The sequence below is a fragment of the Opisthocomus hoazin genome, chromosome Z (assembly GCF_030867145.1).
Source record: "Opisthocomus hoazin isolate bOpiHoa1 chromosome Z, bOpiHoa1.hap1, whole genome shotgun sequence".
Lineage (NCBI taxonomy): Eukaryota > Metazoa > Chordata > Aves > Opisthocomiformes > Opisthocomidae > Opisthocomus > Opisthocomus hoazin.
This window is the reverse complement of record NC_134454.1, coordinates 49424472-49450068: the sequence shown is the minus strand read 5'-3', so window position 1 is coordinate 49450068 and position 25597 is coordinate 49424472. Positions and strand designations below refer to the sequence as shown.

Below are 25597 nucleotides of genomic sequence, written 5' to 3'. Positions count from 1 at the left end.
TGTGCAGCTCTTTGACTGTTTTTTCCTAGATTACTTACACTTTGGATCTAGCAGAGGCTGAACTGATCCAAGTTCTTTGTAAAAGCGCAGAGAAAAATGAACAGCTAAAATTAGAGACTTTGTTTCTTTTTAGTATAAGTACATGTCCCTAAAGGACTGTAGTGCTTTTTGGTGGTACACATGTGGAGTAGCTCGCTTGCTACTTACATGGAAAACTGTGGATCTAGTACAACAAAACATTGAGATCTTGTGAAGGGCTTGGTTCCTCACAGGTACCCTGTTTTAGCCAGGTATTCAAGCATGTGTTTCAGTCCATCCATCTTCATTAGCTATATTTAGCACTTAACCCAGTGCTTTTGTTAAAGTCCTAGTGAGAGCGGGAAGATGTAATACCAAGCCTTGGGCTTGTAAGATGCTTCCTTGTAATAGGGAAGACCTACTGAACAGAGCACAGGAATGACTGCTTTACTAATGAAATGGAATCACTTTCTGCATCTGTGTTTTCCAAAGAATGGCAATTAATTCATAAAAGGAAGTGGGCGTGAATGTCCATGTCTGCCTAAACAGTAACTGCTGTCCTTAATATGGAATAGTCACTGGAGGAGTGTGAACCAGATCTTGTCAGCCTATAAGTCTTACATGTTATTTCATATAGTCATTAATAACGTAAATAGCTTTTACTATGATCCATTGGTGATACAATGGAAGTATCTTCTAGGGTGAATTTGTATGTTTACCTGTGTAATGGTTGCTCAGTGAATTACGGTTGTAAAAGATGAAATTCCATAAAGCCAAGAGAATATGCACTGACTGTGGAGATGTGTAATAAGAACTTACTGGCTGAGAGGCCCATTTGCAGAGAAAGATTTAGTGGCTGTGCTGGGACAGAATCTCAGTGTAACGCAGCAGAACAAAGCAAATTCAGTTTGGGGTCAAAAGGAATTTTGTGTTAGATTTTTACATCTTTTCCCTTTTACATTAGCTGCTGGAAAGGCATCTGTTGGAATACGGTATATAGATTAGGGCATTGAATCTACCCATCTTGAAAGATACTCCAGAGAAGAGCAACAGAGCTATAAGGAGCTTGTAAAGCAGATAATGTATGGAGACTCAGAGGCTGAGTATGTTCAGTCCAATAAAGACTGAAAAGGAACATACATCTTACCTTTAAAAAAGTAGCAATTATGATGAGGAGAGCAATCAGTTCTTTCAATGACCATGAGTACAGAGTGAGAAATAATGAGTTTAATTTGGGGCAAGGTAAATAGATATTTGGAAGACCTTACAGCTGTATGGGCAAGTAGACACTGCAGAAGGTAACTGAGACGATTGGTGGGATCCTCTTGACAGGTTTTTTTGCCTGTTCCCGTAAGGAAGTGGGTTTCATGCAGTCTCAAAGTGTCTCTGTCCCCAGTGGTTGCTTCTAACCAAAACGTACACAGGTAAACAGGTTTTCTGAAAACTGACCATTGGGCAGAACAGGGAGACCCTATTAGAGTTCCCACTTAAGGGACAAGTATCATTGTGCATATATGACCTGCTAGACACTACAGAATCCATGTGGACAGGATGTCTTTAAAATACTTCAGCCACAGGAAGAGCTTCAGCTGGGGCATGCAGTCAAATGTGGAATACGTATCTGTTGGTAAGCAGGCTTTACTAGATCTGTATTTCATGAAGCTGCTTGTTAGAAACAATTTAGGCTGACTGACATCTGTTCAGTTGATTTACATGGAATCCTCATCCAGAATACATATGTTATGAACCAGGAGCTTACCCAGTCTCAGACTGTGTTTTCTTTTGGTGGGGATTTAGTAACGTTAGCAGACACAGGATAAGCCCAGATAAGATGGAAAATATTAAGTGGCACCACCTGCTCTATATGCACATGACAAAGCAGTAAGTATGGAGACATTTTTTGCCGAGGCTGATCTATTACACCTGCAAAAAATGCATTTGTTTTTTCTCTGGCAAGTCTTGATGCACACTAAAATGTTTCTGAAAGCCCCAGTGAATCACTGCCTGTTGTCATCAGCAATAAAACTACTGTTGACTGCGCTGGGAATGAAGTGCAGCCCCTGTTGTGGTTGGGACAGTGAGGACTATTAAGAGCTGAAATAATTTCAGTTTGCAAGAGTAACCTCTGAGTACAGGTCTTTGAGAAGTCTTGTGCTTTATTTTGAAACAATAATTTGTTACTATCCCATAAAGGAAGCACAAACTCCAAACACTTTGATGTAATTGTATAAATTTTAATTTTCATAATTATGCTGTTACAGTTTTCTTCTATGAAAAATATTTTAAAGAAGTTAAGGAGCTTTGTTATATAAATGTAGTATTTATTTTATGAATCACATAAGAATATCAGATTATAGGAACTTATTAACAAGCCCTTTTTTGTCATTACCTTATATTCTTGGCCAAACTTCTGTAGCCCGAATATTTTTCTAGAGTTATGTATGATGAGAAGATTTGAGTAATAACATAAACAACAGGAAAATAAATGCTCTAACAGATATTACTTAAGTCTAATTAATAGCCTTGCTCATCTAATTCAGGTGTTCTCATTGACTTTAGACTCACATTAGTCAGCAGGCTCACAACAGTCAACATGTTTAACAGGCTATTAAAAAGTCCTAGTTTATTAGTGTTATTATTTATAAGCTTATCTGCTGCTAACAGTGGTTGTAATGGACCTGTGTAATACATGTGCATGGTATACTGTCAGTACCTTGAAACACAAACATAAATTTCACATCAAGCACATTTTTCCAAAAATATTTAAAAATAGCTATTGTTAGTTGCCAGACTGTACAATTGCATCGCTGAATCGTGGACTTGTGAGTGTGGTATATATATACAGCTCTAGGTATTAAGATGTGTTTGTATCTCTACACTGTAGGTGAGGCAGCTAAATGAAACTGTTCGAGACCTTGCTGCAGATTTTCCCTTGCTTGCACACAGGGCTGGCTCCAGCCATGGGCAGAGCAGGCAGTTGCCTGTGGAGGGAGTCTGAGCGTAGCAAAATGGCCATTTCATCACCTCTTTCCCCCAGTTCTTAGATCTGTTCCCTCCTCTTCCTTCTTGTCTCCGCATGCTAAACTGCATGGGAGAAAAGACTTCAGTCCTGGAAGCACTAAATGTTTCAACCCATGACCAACAGTACAGGCACAGGAATTGTTAATTGTTCTTACTGTTGTTACTGCCCTTTCTTACCCCTTTCCTGGTGCGTATCGAACACAGCTGTTGAAAATCTGAAAAGACAATTAAAGCTGTCAAGTGCTTTTGTTTTTTCAACACTGAAGTGGTTAAAAACAAAATGATGACTCTTTATTGTTTGGATAGTTTTACTTGAAAGTCAGTCCTGTTTTTTTGCTGGCTCATGTGGAGTCATTGATACCTGCACAAAGTGTTCAGAAAGTAACATACCTGGTGCAATTTGGGTGGTAAATGTGGCTCATGAATCTAAACAACGAAGGGCTGTTCTTCTGCCTTAAGATTTGCAGTAATCCTCCAAAAGCAATGACTGGCCTGAGGCTAAATGGTAAGAAGATGTAGCTATGGCAGTGCATAATTCTCACAGTCTTGCTGTCTGATAGAGTTCATAGCTCTGAAGCAGGCAGCTCAGCACTTCATAAGAGATGGGGTGAGTTAGATGACCATGAGTAAGTTGAGCAAGAAAACATGTTAACAGCCAGGAGGAAATCTTTTTTTTGAGGTGGATTGAGAACTGGCTGAATAGCAGAACTCAGAGGGCTGTCATCAGCCGCGCTGAGTCTAGTTGGAGGCCGGTAACTAGTGGTGTCCCCCAGGGGTCAGTACTGGGCCCAGTCTTGTTTAACTTCTTCAGCAACGACCTGGATGAAGAGTTAAAATGTACCATCAGCAAGTTTGCTGATGACACCAAACTGGGAGGTGTGGTAGATACACCAGAAGGCTGTGCTGCCATTCAGCGTGACCTGGAGAGGCTGGAAAGTTGGGCAGAGAGGAACCTGATGAGGTTCAACAAGGGCAAATGCAGGGTCCTGCACATGGGGAGGAACAACCCCATGCATCACTACATGCTTGGGGTGGACCTGCTGGAGAGCAGCTCTGTGGAGAGGGACCTGGGTGTCCTGGTGGACCACAAGTTGACCATGAGCCAGCAGTGTGCCCTGGCTGCCAAGAAGGTCAATGGCATTCTGGGGTGCATTAGGAGGAGTGTGGCCAGCAGGTCGAGGGAGGTTCTCCTTCCCCTCTACGCTGCCCTAATGAGGCCCCATCTGGAGTCATGTGTCCAGTTCTGGGCTCCCCACTTCAAGAAAGATGAGGAGCTACTGGAGAGAGTCCAGCGGAGGGCTACGAGGATGATGAGGGCACTGGAGCATCTCTCCTACGAGGAAAGGCTGAGGGAGCTGGGCTTGTTTAGCCTGAAGAAGAGAAGGCTGCGAGGGGACCTAATAAATGCTTACAAATATCTTAAGGGTGGGTGTCAGGAGGATGGGGCCAAACTCTTTTCAGTAGTGCCCAGCGACAGAACAAGAGGCAATGGACACAAACTGAAGCATAGGAAGTTCCATCTGAACATGAGGAAGAATTTCTTCCGTCTGAGGGTGACGGAGCACTGGAACAGGCTGCCCAGGGAGGTGGTGGAGTCTCCTTCTCTGGAGATATTCAAGACCCGCCTGGACAAGGTCCTGTGCAGCCTACTGTAGGTGACCCTGCTTTGGCAGAGGGGTTGGACTAGATGACCCACAGAGGTCCCTTCCAACGCCTACCATTCTGTGATTTAGGAAAGATGGGACTTCACTGCCTGTGAAGTAGGTGGGATGTTATGTCCATGCTGGGTTACTAAGAGCAAACACTCTCCCAGAGTCAGTTTTCATGTTTTAAAGATATTATTGAAAATGTTATTTTTAAGGTGTTAAAAGAATAAAGAGAGAAATACTGTCTCAGAGGATAGCTGGGTCTTTTATGTAACATGTTGGTGGCCCATTTTCTGATTCGTGTTGTGGTATTTCAGCATTTAGATGCTGTTGGTGGTAGAGAGTTTCCAATCCGCTTTGATTTGCCTTCATCTGGAGTCGGAGTTTGAGCTTGGCTCTCCCATTAGGGTGCCAGGGAATATCACACAAAATAAAACGCCTTCAGCTGGACAGAGATCTCTCTGAGGAACCCATTGACTGCATTAGGGAGTCCTGATATGGAAGAGCAGGGTCCTCTGCTGTGTGGAAACCAGGAATTCAACCTGGTTGCCTCCCAGCAAACTTCCAGCTCTTCAAGGAGTTAGTCAATAGAACACCCTGGGAAACTGCCCTCAGGGACGAGGGAGCAGAACAAAGCTGGCAGATCTTTAAGGATGCTTTCCATAGAGCTCAAGAGCTCTCAGTCCCCAGGTGTAAGAAGTGAAGAAAAGAAGGCAAGAGACCGGCATAGCAGAGTAAGGACCTGCTGCTCAAACTAAAGAGAAGGAAGGAAATGCACAGGCAGTGGGAGCAGGAACAGGTATCCTGGGAAGAGTATAGGGATGCTGCCTGGTTGTGTAGGAGTGACATCAGGAAGGCCAAGGTGTGGCTGGAGCTGAACTTGGCAAGGGATGCAAAGAATAGTAAGAATAGCGGCTATAGGTATGTCAGCCAGAAAAGGAAGGTCAAAGAAAGTGTACCCCCACGATGAGCAAGACTGGCAAACTATTAACAATGGACGAGGAAAAGGCTGAGGTACTTTACAACTTTTAGGCCTCAGTCTTCACTGGCAATCTCTCTTCCCACACCTCTTGAGTGAGTGGACCGCAAGACAGGGAATGGGGGAGCAAAGTCCCTCCTACTGTAAGGGAAGATCAGGTTCGAGACTACCTGAGGAACCTAAACATATGTAAGTCTGTGAGACCTGACAAGATGCATTCCAGAGTCCTGAGGGAACTGGCTGATGCAGTTGCCAAGCCAGTGTCCACCATATTTGAAAAGTCATGGCAGTCAGGTGAAGTCCCTGGTGACTGGAAAAAGGGAAACATTGCACCCATTTTTAGAAGAGGTGGAAAGGAGCACCCTGGGAACTACCGACCTGTCAGCTTCCCCTCTGCATGTGGAAGATCATGGAAGAGATCCATCTAGAAGCTGTGCTAAAGCACACGGAGGACAGGGAGGTTATTTGAGACAGCCAGCATGGCTTCCTCAAGGGCAAGTCTCGTGTGACCAACCTAGTGTCCTTCTATGATGGAGTGACTACCTACCTAGACTTCTGTAAGGGCTTTGACACGGTCCCCCACAACTTCCTTCTCTCTGAATTAGAGAGACGTGGATTTGATGGGTCAGCTGTTTCGTGGATGAGGAGTTGGTTAGATGGTCACATCCAGAGGGTAGTGGTCAATGTTCAGATGGAGATCGGTGATAAGTGGTGTCCCTCAGGGATCCAGATGAGGGATATTATTTAATATCTTCATCAATGACAGAGCGGGATTGAGTGCACCCGCGAGTCTGCAGATGAGACCAAGCTGAATGGTGCAGTCGACATGCCTGAGGGACAGGATGCCATCCTGAGGGACATGAACGAGCTGGAGAAGTGGGCCCATGTGAACCTCATGAGGACTTAGGCGTAATGGTGGATGAAAAGCTGGACAGGAGCTGACAATGTGAGCTCACAGCCCAGAAGGCCAACTGTGTCGTGGGCTGCGTCACAAGCAGCGTGGCCAGCAGGTCAAGGGAGGGGATTCTGCCCCTCTGCTCCACTCTGGTGAGACCCCACCTGGAGTCCTGCATCCAGCTCTGGAGCCCTCAGAACAGGAAAGACACAGACCTGTTGGAGCGGGTCCAGAGGAGGGCCACAAAAAGATCAGAGGGCTGGAACATCTCTCCTGTGAGGAAAGCCTGAGAGAGTTGGGCTTGTTCAACCTGGAGAAGGGAATGCTCTGGGGAGACCTGATTGCAGCCTTTCAGTACTTAAAGGGAGCTTAAAAGCTTCCTTTAGCAGGGCCTGTTGCAATAGCACAAGGGGTAATGGTTTTAAGCTAAAAGAGGGTAGATTCAGGCTAGATATGAGGAAGAAGTTTTTTATGATGAGGGTGGTGCAACACTGGAGCAAGTTGCCTAGAGAGGTTGTAGATGCCCCATCCCTGGAAACATTCAAGGCCAGGTTGAACAGGGCTCTGAGCAACCTGATCTAGTTGAAGATGTTCCTGCTCATTGCAGGGGGGTTGGACTACCTTACCTTTAAAGGTCACTTCCAACGCAAACTGTTCTGTGGTTCTGTGGTGCTGTGATTTACTTGCTGCAAAGGTAAGAGAAGCAGGTACGTGCCTTGTTTGGTAATACCACAGGGGCAACCTCATGTGCTGCTCGGTAGTGTCAGAACTGAAGGGGCTGTCGTACATGGCAAGTGAAGAGTTGCCCTTGGAGGGATGGGGTTTGATGTGCTTCACATTGCCTTGGTGCTGGAGGCAAAAGCCCAAGTCCGTATAAGGATTCAACTTCTTTCTTTCGCCATAGGGCAGATCAGTTCACCTGTCTAATGAAATACTAGTTCATCTGTTTTGCTCTCACACATTAGGACCAGTCAGTTTGTAAACTTCAGGCTGTTGTTTGCCAGAAGGAATCAGTGAGGAAATATAGTAAATAATATCTCTTAAAGATTTGGTTCTAAACATCTGTAGAAGATCCAACTTGTAATTTGTCTTAAAATTATCTTGTACTCGGAGATCAAGGACTGAAAGTTTGGGAAGTAAACACTGTGATCTCTAGTCAGGGGAAAAGATGGTTTTAAATGCAATGTGACTTTAAGTATGGAGCCCCTATGGCACCCTTATAGTACCACATAAAACTTGTGATGTTTTGGTTCACAACACTGATTTACACAGTACTGCTGGCAGTTATACAGTTTACTACTCTATCTTTAATTGGTGGACTGATAAGGCAGTAGAAAAACAGCATTATTTTGCTTTGGGGTAGAGAAAGCAATTTTGCAAGCCTGGGAGGGAAGGAGTATTTCTGATTCAGATGAAAATTTCTTTGCTCTGCATAATGGGAGAGGGCCTTTCATTTAATTACCACTGGAAACCGTAAATGCTTAATTGACATAGAAAAGCCCAATATAGGCATTTTACAGTTTTCCTTTTGATCTTCCACGTGGGTGCATGTTGTACATGCAATTTGAAAAGAATAACCAAAAGGCTCTGATGTGGATGTGTGCTAGCATGTGAGGAGGGCTTACATGAGTACAGAGTTTGGTGCAGCCTCAAAGAATGGGATACACCCATTTAACTTATGAATAAATTGAGTATGTAATTAACACCTGGACTTTACAAAATACTTTTCAAACACAATTAAATCTGCTGCTTTTCTGCAATGAATAGAAATGCTAAAAGTGAAAATGTTGACCCCTGCTGAGTTTGATTTTGAATGTATTTGAACTTAGATGCAGAATGGATTCAAACCCTTCAGATCCATCAGACCATAAAATGAGACTGAGCACCATTTCTTTACAACTGAAGTCAACGGAAGAAGGGCTTTTAATAGCTCGTTTGCGTTCCTAATTTTTTTTAAGAGACACAAACTGTATTTTCAGTGTAAGAAGAAGTAATTCTAATTAATGCAGTCTTTCTCTTTTCCCACAGCAATTTATCCAGAAACAAGCTCTCCAGTTTGTCCAAGAAGCCTTTTCGCCATCTGGGTTTGTCTGATCTGTAAGTTGTCATTTCTTAAAAAAAAGTTGATTTTTGGATGGAAAGGAAGAACAAGACTTTGGAGTTTGTTCTGTTGAAGGTAGAGGTCCATCAGTGATTAGGAATGAAATTCTAATCCAAAGAAATCAGCAACACTGGACACTTAAATACAGAGATATTTTCACTCCAGGGCTTCAAGAAGGTCAAGTGTATCTTTTAAAACAATGTAGAGGTCAAAACAGCCCCTTCCCTTCAGCTTTAAAATATTTTATTGTGAGATTATTTCACACAAAACTACTGGTGTTTGTATTAAATATTTGAGCTAGTGAAAATACAGCCTTCTACAGATCTTCAAATGAAGCCTAGCTCATATTCTCCTATTGGCCCCACAGCTGCTATGCTTATGGTTGGCTATTGAAGGATATTTTTATTTGCTCAAATTCTTTGAGTTGTACCGTGCTTTATATAATCATCTAGTAATGAAGCAATGGTAAGCATACATTTGTTGATTGTTTCAATATTACATCTTTATCCTCTGTTCCATCAAGCAGAATTTCTGCATTGGTATACATTCCAAAATTTTGGTCATTTTGTGCATTGTTTGCTAATATGTGGGACTGCAGAGAGCCTCCAGGAGCTTTGGGAGGACTAGGACTGCAGAGGAGAGGGAGATTGCTCTCCTGCAGCTCAGAACAGTCAGCAGTTGTCCAAAGTGCCAGTCCAAGAATTGCAGCACCAGCCTTCCAATCCTCAACTTCTTCTGGTGAACTTCAGCATGTGAGAAATAAAATGAGCAAATCCCAGTGCCACAAAAAGAGGTTATGCCCCCTAGGTATGTGTTGTTGATAATTAGGTTCATATAATCACTTTCTTTACAGCCCAGGGAACATTGCTCACTGAAATTTTCTTTCATAACTTGGCGGTCGCCGAGCACTCTGTCGGCGAGACTAGCTAGTTACAGAGCACTCCCATTGCTGTATGCCCTGCATAGGTCTGTTGGTTTTGAAGTTCCTGTTTCTTAATACGCTACATCTAGTCCCTGCCAAAAAGCCATTGTTAGTGTGTACTTGGCTGTAGGTTCTGTGTTTTGTGGTTGTCATCACCTCTAAAGAATAGATGCAGGACTCAGACCAGTGCACAGTGTGAAGCTTGGGCTTCTCCTAGTTTTTCTAAGCAGTTAGTGGAGAAATGGAGTCATCTTTGCCTCTCGCTGCTTTGCAGAGATGTGAGAGTAGGTATGCTCTAGCTTAGGAAGTGTGCAAAAAATGAAATTACTGAATTTTGAAGGCATACCCTGCTCTACTCTGCTCTCAGTTTCTTGGAGTTTGTCTGTTGCCAGTAACAGGTTTATTCCAAAGCACAAATCAAGCCTCTCTTGAATCTCTCCATCTCACGTGAACAGCTTCTTTTAGGCTGTGGGTAGAGGGAGTGCTTAGAAAGCTGGAGCGAAGGAGAACGACATCAATGTTCCTGATCTTTCTGAAGAAGGTGGTGTGCTCCTGGGCAGAAAGAAGTAAAAAAGGACTTGGGACAGAGAGTGAGAGAATCAAATGTTACAAATGTGTGACAGGAATTATGGAAATTAAGTTTAGTGAGGCAAGGAAGAGGCAAAACAACTGTGTGATGTGAATTAGGAGGGAATGTATTTGTGTTGTTAGTACCAGACTTAAACAACGGCCATTCAGTGTCGTGGTAGCTGAAGTGGGGGAGGGTACTGGGAGTGAGCCAGACAGGGGAAAAATGGGTGGTGTGAAGTTTAAACTGAGTAAAATTAGAGTTAGTTGTGGAGGGAATGTGTGATGGTGGACAAGTTGAGAGAGACACAAAACTGAGGTAAAATATACTGAACTTGGGAAAGAGTTGGAGTGTAGGGATAGAAGAACAAAAGTTAGGCAAACAGATTGCAATGAAGTGAGGTAAACAGTCATGGGGGAAGTGAGGGAAAGGAAATGGGGGGAAAAAAGGAGAGCCTGAAGGGAGAAAAAACAGCAATAAAATTAGTGTCAGTTGAATAATTCAGTTGTTACATGGCTAGTATATATGTGGAAAATTAGAAAGAGGAGAGAAAGAAGAGTATTGGAAGGGGAATCCAAGAGGAGAAGGATGCCATAAATAGCTTCTGAGATGCTTCCTGTAAGTCTGACAAACAGGTGTCCTGTTGTTAGCACTCTTGTAAATCAAAATATAAAGGGATGAAAAGTTCAGGATAGGGTGAAGTAGGAGATAATTCACCAGGTATTGTAGAGAAGGAGATGCTGGTTTGAAAGGCTTCTTCTATTAGAACAAACCGTAGCTGCAGCTGTAAAATAACAGCGAACAAGATAAAAACACATAATTTGCTTTCACTAGGTCAGATTCTTTCTTTCACTCAAGCGTGTGTGGAGGGCCATCCTGCCTCTATCCAGCATCCTACTTATGATGTGCCTGAATTCCTTAGTGGGTTTAACACAAAATAAAGCAGTGGAAGAAAAGGACTGCTCAGCCACTGGTCAAGGGAAATGTCTCTTTTACAGGGAAGTTATGTGATGAAACAGAAGATGGGAAGTAAATCATTCTGTTTTGTAAACACATGTTGTGACTTTCGACACAAGGATCCTAATATTCGTATTTTGTTTTGGACAAGCAATTCTTGTCCATGCTGTGGTGGTGTTGACATCCAGCAGAAGACTTCTGTGAATACAAATTGCATCTTCAGAGACCTGCGATAATGATCCCTGCAGCTGTTAATCCTCAAAAAACTGTAAATGCCTTCTGAGGGAAAGGGTTACAGCTCTGATAAGGATTTCATGATTTGCGCACTTCATGTCCTCAGGGGCATAGATTCTGTGAGCAACTTGAGTTCGGTTTCTGTACATTAAAAACAGCCGTGAAATTTTAAGAACAGTTGTTCTTCTTCTTCATGGCATTACCTAGGGTTTTACTGTGAGGTTTTCTAGAGTGTTGTAGCGGATGAATTTTGAAGTTTAGGTAAAATCCTTTTTTACAATTAGGGTTTGTTAAGAGCTTGCTTTAATCCGTGACTGTTTGACTCTATAAATAATTTACCACCTCACAGCAGTAAACCATTTCTGGCATGATATTTCTGAGGTAGCTGAGCAGAGAGTCAAGTGTACTGCTCAACTTAAGAGTCTGCTTGACTGTTATGAAATAAAATGGAGCTTGATGGAAAGCCCACTTCGCCATGTGCTCCTGATTTACAATGGTGAATTGGAGATAGTAGTCAAGCCCCCTGTGTGATCTCTCTGATCTATGACAGTCTGCATTATTGGTGCAAGGATAGCTTCATTCTCTACATGGAAACTGTTATCCACCTGATGCTTGCATTGCACTGAGGTTACTAAGGTTGCATTCCTTATCCTTCTTAACTAAAGGGTTCAACTTCTGCTTTCACCCAGCTGAGTGCTTGGAGTCCCCCTGCCCCCCATTTTTTTCTATATGCATGACACATTCTGCATTCTAAATAAATTTGTTTTTTTTGCTATAGGATATTGGTGGACAATCCATTCAAGTGTTCCTGTGAAATTATGTGGATCAAGAAATTCCAAGAGACCAAGTTTTACACAGAAACTCAGGATTTATATTGCATGGATGACAACAACAAGAGGACAGCCTTACTGGATATGAAGGTCCCAAACTGCGGTAATACTCTATTAACATAAAATTACTGCTAAATTATTGTGAAAAATAAACATGCTTTTTTACAAGATACCTATCAGGATGACAATAGCACTGCTAAAGGAAAAGGTTTCAGTGGAGATATTAACCACTCAGTGGTCTTTCTCCCCACATGAAACAACTCTGGGAGCTTCAAATAAAGCTTGTTTTTTTTCGTTGATCCTTTAAGAATGTACCATTATTCAAGTGCAAGGAAAACAGAACACCAGTTGTAGATAACACGAAAGAATGATATAAAATGCATGTGCCTTTGTTAAACTAAATAGTAGTGCTTCCGAGCTCAATAAACACAAAATTTTACCTCCTTGAATTTCTTTTCAGGTGTTCATGGTTAATGAAGTCTTTATTTTCCTTCAAAAATACAGTCTTTAGTGCTAGGACTAGAAAATTCAGAAGAACTGCCTGCTAACAGAGACAAACTAGCAATAGCTCCGATTTTCACACAGATAAAACTCTGCTGAGTTCACTTGTAAAGACTATGCAAAAGAGTCATAATAAGCTTAGGTCTGTAGTATTTTGCAGCATATTGTTTTCGGTTAGCTTGTATGGATCTGGAGATAGCGAAACAATGATGTAACAATAAGGCCATCCTCTTATTTTTTTTCTGTATTACTTTGCTGCCTGCATATAGTCCTGGGGAAGCTGTTGGAAGGTTTCACCCACTAGTTGAAAAGGTTTGTCCTTCTCTGTGTACGAGGGGCCGGGTGTTTCTGACATGACACGAGACTTCTTTGAGTCTGGAATTTCCTTTGCAGGCAGGGAAGAAGGAAAGGGAGCAAGGGTATCCTCATGGAGGACTGATTTGCATTGGGAGAGCTCTAAGTGAAGGTGAATAGCAAGGGGAACACAAAGATGATACTTTTTCTCCTTCCATCTTTCCCCATTGAGTGTCCTTTTCTCCACTGCCTATACAGAGGGTTTAACACCTTTTGGTAGCGGCTGCCAGTGAGGAACAGCCGTGGAGGCGATCTGCTGCAGACTCAAAATGTGTGGTGTTTAATGGCAGTAATGCATTTTATGACCATGTATCAGGCTGTTGGTCTCATGTCCAGCTTCCTGCTGGGGCCAAGTGTGGTGGTGTGTTCATGACAGAAGTGATGCCGGTGTCTGCTGCCATCAAAAAACCCCAAACAACCTGTTTAGGGGGGTCTTGTGAGCTGCACGGTCGGTGTTGTGTGCTGCAGGATCTGATTTACCTGAAGTCGGAGATGGTACCGAGCTGAATTAAACGGGCCCAACCATCTGCTCCAGCTGGATGGACTAGAAGGTGGATTAACCTGCTGGGTGTAGAAAGGTCTCCTGGTGGACTGAGATCAATTAGTACAAACCAGGAGCTCCAACGTAGTCTTTTGTAACATTCTTGGCTGGCACATCTAGAAGCTACCAGGTAGCTAGGATTTTCCTTTGAAAACTTTTTATGTTAAAATACCCAGAATTAAACCTAGAAGACTTCTTTTTCTTTCTCCTGAGTTCTTGACCATCTGCAGCCACAACAGACTTGTCTCTGACTTGTTGATGCTGTGTAGGTGCATGTGTGTGTACACATGCGCACATCCTGTGGGCCGGCCCATCTTGTCTAAAATACTTGTCATGACAAGGGAAGGTGATACTTCCAACTAGAGGAGGAAGAGGAGGAGGAATGGTGAGTATATGAAACATTGAGATTGGAATCTGCAGAGTGTGGAATTTGCGTTTTGCTGAAGATCTGTGTGGATGTCAGCACATGCCTGCAAATGACTATGTTAGTTAACAGGGTCCAAATATCACTAAACCTTACATATTTGGTGTTTTTTCTCTTTGTGGCTCTTTCCCCTTAGTTTACCTTTTTCAAAATGAACCAGTGTAGGACACAGGGTTTTAATAAAGATGACAACATAGCCGTTTCCTAGGCACAGAATAGAGAATCACAGGTGAAGAGGAATGACCGCTGTGGTGAGCATGGGCTGTGTTCTGGAAGGTGTCTGAAGGATCTAATGCGTGACTCTTGCTTTCAGCATCTCTGCAGATACTTTTCTGTGCTTAAAAGGACAAGACTTCATTTCAAAAAAACCCCACTGGTTTATTTGATTTCCAGAACTTTCTGAGAGGCTAATAGGTAGAACTGAAACAGAAGAAGAATTCATCTTTTGACATACGTGGACTTTTTTTCCTGTGAACTATGTGACCTTTTTATCTCCTTTTGATGTCAAGACATTTTTGGGCATGCAGGCCTTTGAATTTTGTTAATAAAACATTTTGTGATTTTCTCTGCTAATGAAATGGTTTCATCCCATCTCTCTGGTTTGTTAAATTTTTTCCATTTAGAAATTAAGCAAACATGCTGTCTTCTTTGTGTGCAGGTGTTATTAATTAATTTATAATATTATAGTAAGTGGCCTGTACAATATGTGGTAAATGTCTTGGTAATAGGATGTCTCACTACTGTGTGCTGTTAATAAATCTATTGCTGGGAAGTTGGAAGAGGCCACTGTGGTTTCTTGATCATAAGGCTTCGGTTTGTAGATAATTGATGTGAAGATTAGCAAAGTTCTGTGGTACTTTACTTATTGTTTATATGGTGAAAGTGTTCATTAATGTGCTGATTAAAAGCTGGTTGCAATTTAGATGCCATCAACTTTGTGATTTATTTTCTTGAGGTTTAAAGGCAGGTATGCTCCTATCTAGAAGACCCTTTCCAGCCGCAGTATTAAAACTGTCAATCAATTGTTACAATGTTTGCAGAATTATTTTTTCAGCTGCATTGGAAATGCGTTTATGTATGATGAAAATTGTCAGATTCTTTTAGATTTTAAAATCACACTTAATTACTATGTCAAAGGTTTCTAAGCTGCAACCGCCACAGTTGTGTTAGTAGAGCCTTCTGTGTAGAGGGGTGGTGGTGTTTAGTTTTGCCATTTTCACAGCATTTGCTGGTTCTCTGTACAACATGGACAGCATCATCACCTAGGCCATCCTCTTTTTTGTTGTTTCCACTTGATAAATAACATTAGAAAATCAAGAAAGAGAACTGAATAAGTAAACACTTTGTTCTTATTACTACTTTTGTAAGCTCTGGTGGCAATTGCCACCAGTATATTAAGTCCTTGGAAGCAAAACATGTCCTATGCTTGGGGTAAGGTCACTCAAAAGACCATCAGTCTGCAGATAGCCTGGAGCTCACTTAATGCCGAGAAAGCAAGACCATGTCTCTGGGACTGGTTATTAAGGTGTTGGTTGCTCCCTCTGGTAGCCATTCAGTTACTCAGCTGCTGTTGTTGAACTCACTAATATGGAACAAGTATTTTTTCCTTGTGGTATGTTTGGGAGAAGCCTGGCTTCTGTAGCTGTCTCTGCAGTCCCATGTGGGTTTTTTTGTTGTTCTGGATCTCAGTCTGGCAATGGCATTTTGCCTTATCTGGCCAATTTAGTTAATCAGATTGTTTTATATATGTTGGTGTGGTGCTTGATCTGGCTTTCAATTTGGCTTACTGTCCCAGCTTTATATGCTTATTTATCATATATTGTTTCTGCAGATGTTTTTTTTCTTGTCAGTTGTGCATGGTAGCTAAAGTCTACTGAACAAAGTCCCATAATTTTTTCTACGTATTACAAAGTTATGTTCAGACCGGCTGTTTGTTTCCGTATGCAGCCAGTCAGCAGAAATGTTGTCTGGTCGAAGAACTATGGGATTTTATGAATGCTAACATTTTTTGTCTGTCTTTTCACTTGCACGTGAAGTACTGTGGTGTTGCTCTTAGTGCTGCTTCTTGTGTATGGCTGACAACATTTTAGAAGTCGTAATGTAGAATTACAATCTAAAGAGTCGGGTTGCCGATTTCATGCTTGGTTGGGAAAACCATGAATTTTTACAGGCAGTTGTCCAGATAACTACAAATGGACGGCACTGGATCTGGCTTCATTTCAGCCTCTTTCTGGTGATAGATTTTTGTCCTAGAGGTAAATAAGTAAATGGTAGACTGGAGGCAGGGGTTATAAATTCTAAGGCTGGGAAAAGGCAAACTGAAGGATTGCTGTGTTTATTTCTTTGAATTTACAGAAAAGATTTGTAGTATTAGTGAGTCAATAAAATAGACATTAGATCTTAGGCAATCACAGTACAATGCAGTGTAAAACCACAAGCAAGGGCATAATCCGGTGGGTGTTGACATTTTTCCCATTATCAGTCAGACTTCACAGATAAGACTATCAGGAGGAGAACATTACAGGCAGAATGAAATGAGTTTAAAAAAAGCCTTAAACATTCTCCATGTTTGCCTTTCAGAATATTCATGGGCTCTCTAGCCTGTGTTGTTTATTTTGGCTCAAGAACTAGATGTTATGCATGATGTATGGTGGCAAACTGTTCTTATTTTCTCTGTCAGTGTTCTAATTCTTATCTGTGATCCTGCATGAAAAATGTATTTTTTATGAGAGTTTTGACAGTACTGGGGTTTCACTGTTCCTCCGAGTTGAGTGAAAATTTTCCAAAATTAATTAAAACAATTTTCATTATTCCAGCTTTTAAGTGAAAATAACCAATAATTTAGGGTTCTTTGAAAGGGCAACAGGAATCTCATGTTCAGGGACATGTACATACCTTCCTTGTGAGCACGCAAAGTTTCATCTGTTCATGAAGCAACTAGTATTTTTTATACAGATGTCTAGACATATAATACATAAATCAGGGCTTGCGAATGATGAGTGTATGTCATGTACATAAATGTCTCATATTTAAAGCAGAATTTTGTTTCATAATTCTGCTTCAATTTCTGCTTTAAATTGAATGAAGCAGGTTTGTAATACAAAGCAGGTTAGAAATAGAAAGAAGTAAGGCACTATCTAAGGGAAAGAAACGTGTCTAGATCACTCAAGCATTGTTCCTGAACTCAGTGCATCATGCAGGTTGGTAGAGATACTCTGTATGCCTGACTTGATGCATCTGTGTGAGTGTGGACTACTGATGTACTGAGGAAAAATGGCTTTGTGATTGTTGGCTGGCAGTATTCTTACTTTGCACTTACAGTGTAACTGGGTGAAGACTGACGACTAGATAACACGATTCTGAAGTCTACAGTAAGTACTCCTTTCACTTTAAAAGTGGAGAAATTTCATGAAGGCATCCCTTCATCCATGTCCTTGGTATACAGTATATGTGGTGTCAAGAGTGAAACCCATCATTTTATTTGTTTATGTAGTTCTCTGAAAATGTTCCTGCTTTAGTATTGCATGTTTATCACGTTGTAATATTTGACAGGTCAGCATTATTTTCAGTATTTCCTGAACTACATGTGAAATTCCACAAAGATACAGGAATTGCAGCTGCATGACATGCACTTAGTGAATAAGAAGCCATTTGTCAGAGGTTTACATAAGCTAGTTTAGGCCTTATTAACTTGCATTACAAAGGCTGTTAAGCTGTTAAGCTCTTGGTTCATCCGTTAAGCTTGTAGCTGCTGTATTCAGCCCAACTGCACTGAATGTATTTGGTTTTCTGTTGAAAGTTGTTGTGGACAGACTGAAGTTTAAGTACAAGTTAAGAACAATTTTTCCAGATGTAGTTTGATTTCCTTAACCATTCAGGGCATTTGAGACAAAACATGGCTGGGTACCTTCACGAGACTGCTAGCAATGGAAGTGTTGGTAAGGTTGACAGCCTCTATAGAAACATACAATCTGAAGATTTTTACAGAAAAACTGCTGATATTAATACTGGTGACAAAGTCAATTAAATGATTCAGGTGCTGCAAGATCCTTTCTTACTCAGCACCTTCCTACTAGAACCCAGGCCAGGCCTAGGGACCGTAAGAGAATGGTCCTGGGCAGAAGTTAAGTACCTGCTGTAAACCTTGGAAACATAAGCCTGTCGTTGGGTTTGAAATTTCAGCAACCTTCAAAGCTTCTGTGTTGGTTAACTGCAGAAGACGGCTTGCTGTCCAAGTGAATTTGTTCTGGTACATGACTGTTGGTGGTTTTTGCCTGCGTAGCATTCATGACGGCATTTGAAGCCCTGGATGGGATGACAGTTCTGCAGAGGCTGCATTTGTTGCTGCAGTCGTGGAGATGAGTTAGCAAGTTTTGTGGTCTTTGCTGCGGCACACGCTGGCTTTACTTACAGAAGTTTGCTCCTAGTGATGATTTCAGTTAAGCAGGGAGTGGTGGAGTGTTTAGAGGCAAAGCAAGGGTGTATTGGCTCTGGGAAAGCATACTTTAAAAACTCATCATCTTCCGGTAGGGGCTGTACTTGTTTCATTATTTTCTGTAAAGGTTCCCAACTGAATGTGACAATCGGGCAGGTCATGATCGGAGGCAGATTTCTTCTACTATTTTGAAATATTTGGGTGGCTCAGTGAGCTGCCACATCACTCATTCTGCTTCCTGACAGAAAGACGTTCCTCCATAGACTAATGAGGTGGGTGTTGTGAGTATCAGATCTGGCTCAGTAGGGAAATGGGAGCTGGACTTCTGAGAAGGTCTGCTGAAGCTGCAAGCACATCTAGCAAGAACAGATCTGAAACGAGCTTGTTCAGTGTGCGTATACCTTCCAACTGCTCGTTAGGAAATGCTGAAGGCATGGGAACGTCCTAAACTCTGGTCTGAATGACTCTTCTCAGGGCTTTGGCAAGGAGCCTCTGCATTTGGACTCAATCTCTCTCAATGGTAGGAATTTGTGCTTTTTCTTGCGAAAGGGCATAACAAGAGCTACTCCTTTTTTTCTGTCTTTTTTTTTTTTTTAAGATAAAAAAAATGTATTGGCTACAGGAGAAGAGTTTGTCATGCTTCTCTGGATTCTGGAATCAAACCTACAACTTTGGGGATAACGTCCTCATCACCAACCAGTAGAGTATTTTAAACAGTTCTATCTTAACCGTGTCGGACCTGTGCAAAATACCATGGTTGTTGTGGAGAACACCCATCAAGATTTGCTACGCCACATGACAAGTATATCTCTATTTGGTGGTTATTCAGTGCTCAGTTCAACGGCTATATATTCTCCTAAAGAGTTGAAGAGGTTTTCATCTGGGACAGTTTTGTTAATTTACATGAACACTCAATGGGCAAAGTATGGAAATATTCTGGGAAAAGGATCATAATCCAGGATTCTTCTTCCTCTTTCCCCGTCATTCCTTTCAGATTAGGGCCTTTACTTTTCATTTTAATCCAAGGGAAATTCATGTTTTGTTGTGTATGATGCAAAGTTACAGTGCAGAAATGGAGAGTAGTGCCTGGTGATTAGAGCAGTGAAATGAGAACTTGCGGGCTTCTCTTCCCTGTAACTGGAGAGGAAAGTGATCTTTGGGCCCAGAAAATGGAAGGTGTATGAGAGATGATAATTTTTTTAAATGTTCCTCATTTCTGCTAATTCTGTATTTTATGGGCCTAATGTATTTTTTTATTTTCTTTGAATATGGCTGTGGTTTTCATCTTGGAATAACTTCTGTGAGATTTCTGCAATTATCTCTATGAATTGAGCATTTTGATTCTGTAGTTGTGATATAACAGGAAGTGGAAACAGTGATTTATGTTTCATTAATTCATGTTTTGCATGTAAAGTTTTGGGGTATCCCATTTGTGATGCTCTAAAGGTGCAACCAGACTGATTTTTGGCCCTGTGATTCTGCAGACTTTGGTGGAAATATGCCCAGTTATCGCATGGTTCAAATCTGGCTCAGAGCTTGTTGACTACAGACAGTTGCTAAGTGAAACACAGGAGGTGAATCACATATCCAACAGATCCTAGCTTTATAGCTAGAATTACTAGAAAGTTGTTTGCTTTGTTTTTTAAACCCCTAAAAGTCCATGGGAAAAGACCTGTGGAATTTGTAAACAATCCTGTATTTTCAAACAAGGCAGAATTTTAATAGAATTATATAAGAAAACACTGATTTTCTTACATCTTACATTGATACAACCTATTAGGAGCCAGTAAGACCTCTGAAATTTGCAGATCCATGTACACAGTTCTTAACAAACTGCATTGTCAGCCATGCTGTTTTCAAGCTCCAGACAGTACAAGTAGTGGGTGTTACCAAGCTGTACTGTAGTGCATGAATTAGTTGTATGTTTTCTCCCTAGAGAGAAAAACCAAAACCAAGGGATCCAAGAACCTTGAATCACAGAATCACAGAATGGTAGGTGTTGGAAGGGACCTCTGTGGATCATCTAGTCCAACCCTCCTGCCGAAGCAGGGTCACCTACAGTAGGCTGTAGAGGACCTTGTCCAGGCGGGTCTTGAATATCTCCAGAGAAGGAGACTCCACAACCTCCCTGGGCAGCCTGTTCCAGTGCTCCGTCACCCTCAGAGGGAAGAAGTTCTTCCTCATGTTCAGACAGACCTTCCTATGCTTCAGTTTGTGCCCATTGCCCCTTGTCGTGTCGCTGGGCTCCACTGAAAAGAGTCTGGCCCCATCCTCCTGACACCCACCCTTAAGATATTTGTAAGTATATGTTAGGTCCCCTCTCAGCCTTCTCTTCTTCAGGCTAAACAAGCCCAGCTCCCTCAGCCTCTCCTCGTAGGAGAGATGCTCCAGTCCCCTCACCATCCTTGTAGCCCTCCGCTGGACTCTCTCCAGTAGCTCCTCATCTTTCTTGAAGTGGGGAGCCCAGAACTGGACACATGACTCCAGATGAGGCCTCACTAGGGCAGTGTAGTGGGGAAGGAGAACCTCCCTCGACCTGCTGGCCACACTCTTCTTGATGCACCCCAGAATGCCATTGACCTTCTTGGCAGCCAGGGCACACTGCTGGCTCATGGTTAACCTGTCATCCACCAGGACACCCAGGTACATCTCCACAGAGCTGCTCTCCAGCAGGTCCGCCCCAAGCCTGTACTGATGCAAGGGGTTGTTCCTCCCCATGTGCAGGACCCTGCATTTGCCCTTGTTGAACCTCATCAGGTTCCTCTCTGCCCAACTTTCCAGCCTCTCCAGGTCATGCTGAATGGCAGCACAGCCTTCTGGTGTATCTACCACACCTCCCAGTTTGGTGTCATCAGCAAACTTGCTGATGGTACATTCTAACTCTTCATCCAGGTCGTTGCTGAGGAAGTTAAACAAGGCTGGGCCCAGTACTGACCCCTGGGGGACACCACTAGTTACCGGCCTCCAACTAGACTCAGCCCCTCTGACAACAACCCTCTGAGTTCTGCCATTCAGCCAGTTCTCTATCCACTTCACCGACCACTCATCTAGCCCATACTTCCTGAGCTTCGCTAGGAGGATATTATGGGAGACTGTGTCGAAAGCCTTGCTGAAGTCTAGGTAGACAACCTCCACGGCTCTCCCTTCATCTACCCAGCCAGTCATGTCATCGTAGAAAACTATCAGATTGGTCAGGCGTGATTTCCCCTTGGTGAATCCATGCTGACTACTCCTGATAACCTTCTTTTCCTCCACTTGCTTGTTGATGAGCTGCAGGATAAGCTGCTCCATCACCTTTCCTGGGATGGAGGTGAGGCTGACCGGCCTGTAGTTCCCTGGGTCCTCCTTCTTGCCCTTTTTGAAGATTGGAGTGACACTTGCCTTTCTCCAGTCCTCGGGCACCTCTCCTGTCCTCCAGGACCTCTCAAAGTTGATGGAGAGTGGCTCAGCAATGACATCCGCCAGCTCCCTCAGCACCTGTGGGTGCATTCCATCGGGGCCCATGGATTTGTGGATGTCCAGATCACTTAAGCGATCCCTCACACAGTCCTCCTCGACCAAGGGAAAGTCGTTCTCTCTGTAGTCTTCCTCTCTTACCTCCGGGGCCTGGGATTTCTGAGGGCCAGTCTTAGCACTGAAGACTGAAGCAAAGAAGGCATTCAGTAGCTCTGCCTTCTCCGCATCCTCCGTCACCAGGACATCCGCCTCATTCAGCAGCGGCCCCACATTGTCCCTAGCCTTTCTTTTGCTGCTGATGTGGTTGAAGAAGCCCTTCTTGTTGTTTTTGACATCCCTTGCCAGCTTCAATTCCAGGTGGGCTTTGGCCTTCCTCGTCGCATCCCTGCACGCTCTGACCACATTCCTGTATTCTTCCCAAGTGGCCTGCCCCTCTTTCCACGTTCCATGGACCCTTTTCTTCCACCTGATCTCTGCTAGAAGCTCCTTGTTCAACCATGCAGGTCTCCTGCCTCCTTTGCTGGATTTCTTTCTCAGGGGGATGCACCGCTCCTGAGCACGGAGGAAGTGACGTTTAAACCGCGACCAGCACTCATGGACCCCCCTGCCTTCGAGAGCCCTGGCCCACGGGATTCCTCCCAGTAGCTCCTTGAAGAGGCCAAAGTTAGCCCTCCTGAGGTCCAAGGTTTTGATTCTGCTTATCGCCCTGCTTCCTCTACGCAGGATCCTTAACTCGACCATTTCATGGTCACTGCAGCCGAGTCTGCCTCCAACCTTCACATCCTCCATCCTCCACCAGTCCCTCCTTGTTTGTTAACACAAGGTCCAGCAGAGCGCCTTTCCTTGTTGGTTTGTGCACCACTTGCATCAGAAAGTTATCATCGATGCTCTGTAGGAACCTCCTGGATTGCGCCTGCCTAGCTGTGTGGTCTTCCCAGCTGATGTCGGGGTGGTTGAAGTCCCCCATGAGAACCAGGGCCTGTGACTGTGAGGCTGCTTGCAGCTGCCTGTAGAAGGCCTCATCAACCTCCTCCTCCTGGTCAGGTGGCCTGTAGTACACATCCACTGTAATGTCACCCTTATGAGCCTGTCCCTTAATTCTAACCCACAAGCTTTCAACTTGTTCCTCATTTGCCCCCAGGCCAAGCTCAATGCATTCTACTTGCTCCCTCACATATAGAGCAACTCCCCCACCTCTCCTTGCTGGTCTGTCTTTCCTAAAGAGTCTGTAGCCATCTATGACAGCATGCCAGTCATGCGAGTTGTCCCACCATGTTTCTGTGATGGCGACCAAGTCGTAGCCGTCCTGCTGTATAATGGCTTCCAGCTCCTCCTGTTTATTGCACATGCTACGTGCATTGGTGTAAACACACTTGAGCTGGGCTGTCAGTCTCACCCCTGGCCTTGGCACGCCAAGCCTGGGCTCGTCCCTAGTGAGCTGGGCAATATCCCCTTCCCCCTTCAAACCTAGTTTAAAGCCCTCTCATTGAGCCCCTCCAGCTCGTGACCAAGAATCCTTTTCCCCCTTTGAGATAGCTGAGTTCCACCTGTCGCCAGCAGGCCCGGTGCTGTGTACACCTCCCCATGATCAAAGAAGCCAAAATTTGACTGATGGCACCAGTCCCTGAGCTATCTGTTAACCAGGTGAGTTTTCCTGCCCCTTTCAGTGCTGTTCCCTGCCACTGATGGGATGGAGGGAAACACCACCTGCGCCCCTGATCCCTCAACCAGTCGCCCCAGTGCCCTGAAGTCCCTTTTGATGGCTTTGGGACTTCTCTCTGTGATCTCGTCCCTGCCAACCTGCATTACCAAGAGGGTGTAATAATCCGAGGGCCGCACCAGATCAGAGAGTTTCTTCGCAACATCCCTAACCCGGGCCCCAGGGAGGCAGCAGACTTCCCTGTGGGATGGGTCCAGCCGGCAGATTGGTCCCTCTGTTCCCCTCAGAAGGGAATCACCTATGACAATGACCCTCCTTTTTCTCCTAGCTGAGGCAGTCGTAATACGTGGGGCTGAATGACTCGTCCTGGGCATTGTATTGAAACTGTATGTGAGGCAAGCAGACTGGATTTGAGCCACGGTATCCTATGAATTGTAGGCAATATTTTATACATCTGTGGTTCTGGTAGTCTGCCTTTACATGTCTCAGTTTGATAGATGGTTGCTGGCTCAATATTAAGTTAAATATTATAGGTCTGATGTGTTTATTAAAATGATGATGAAAGATTTCATGTAAGCATTAAGATGAGCTTCCTAAAATTCATATGCAGTTGGCTAGTTTTGAGAAAAAAAATGACAATTTTTTTCTTGGTAACTGCTTCTTGTCATAGGACAGGTTGACCTGCAAAAATGTGCCAAGCAAAAAAGAGATGTCAAGGGCCACACTGAAAGTCATTTAGTGACGTTGCATCATGTCTGGACTCCTGAGAGTTCGTTGACAGGCCGATTAAAATCAGGGACTTAGCATGCAAAGGGTAGCATAAATGAATGCAATATCGGATTTATGGTATTCTCTCAGGTGCTCATTTCTTCATCATGTCATTTCTTAGATATTAGTGAGGCTAACTGACCATATTGAGAGAACTTTTTGATGGAGTTTTTGAGCAGCTGAACAAATCCCAGAACTGAAGAGATAAAAGTTGAAGGTAAAAATGTCAATCTGGAAATAATTTTGTAAAAATTTTTGTAACTGTGAAGACAGTTAACCAGTGAAACAACATCTTGGGTGTAATGGTGGATTCTTTTCTCTATGCATAAGACCTTCTTGTAGAAGTTGCTGTAGTGTACTGGCTAGAGTGTTAGCTTGATGCTGAGAGTTGAGCTACAGACTACAGAGTTTGTATTAATAATTATTTCTTAATTAGGTCATATCCTGCCTTTGACGTATAGTGACAGTATGGCTCTACCAAGGCCAGTGTAAGTTTTCTGTAGGAAGTAGTAAGTAGCAGCATGAAGACTTCGAAAGCCGACTGGGATTTTTGGCACATTCTTTTTATTAATATCCATTGGCAGTTGTGTAGCCGAATGCTTTATTAACCTTTGAAAATTTCATCCAAAGTATTTGGATTTGTGGTTGCTGAAGTCCCAGTTGTGCATAGTGAAGATATGAGTCATTCTCTAGTGATGCTTGATGGTTCCACAGTCTTGATGGCCTGGTTTGCACTAATGGTGGTCTGTGAAGGTAAATAGCAACACTGTCCCTCCCCCCTCCCCCCCCCAAGGAGGGTTTGTTCCTTCTAAAGCATAAGATGATATTTGGAGAGACTCAGCTGACATAAATTAGTTCCTCCTGCTTGTCTGTGTTGTGTCCAGTTGTTCTGGGGTGAGGGAAGTGACTGGGTATTCTAATACAGAGCTGCATATTCCCGGGAGTAAAGTTTTATCAGTTTGAATATGAGAACAGATACTCTGTATGTGGTGAAATAACACAGCTGTTGTACACCCCTACATAATGAAACACAAGGATTTTAGTGTACGCTTTCATTTATTGAACTGCCTAACTCTACATTAAAGTTTAAATTTCTCAGTAGCAGGTTCTGTCTTCCCATTTTTGTAGAGATTAACAAACTTTGGATAGATTATTGAGAAGAAAGGGGACTTGAGAAAACAAAATAGAGTGGTCTTAAGAAGATAATTCAGAAACTGTTTTCTCTGTCCCATCAGAACAGGAGAGCAGTCAATAAATTTGAATGTCACAGACAAATTTCAGAACTAG

At 43.1% G+C, this 25597-nt stretch overlaps 1 protein-coding gene across 3 annotated transcripts in view; it reads left to right on the top strand.

Annotated features, from left to right (window-relative positions):
* The window catches only part of NTRK2 (neurotrophic receptor tyrosine kinase 2), a 212830-nt gene that overhangs the window by 18223 nt on the left and 169010 nt on the right, over window positions 1–25597 (top strand). For all 3 annotated transcript variants that reach the window (XM_075446957.1, XM_075446956.1, XM_075446958.1), the window contains exons 4-5: window positions 8588–8656; window positions 12120–12274. In XM_075446957.1, the coding sequence (XP_075303072.1) occupies window positions 8588–8656; window positions 12120–12274 (224 nt within the window). The remainder of the gene's footprint in view (window positions 1–8587; window positions 8657–12119; window positions 12275–25597) is intronic.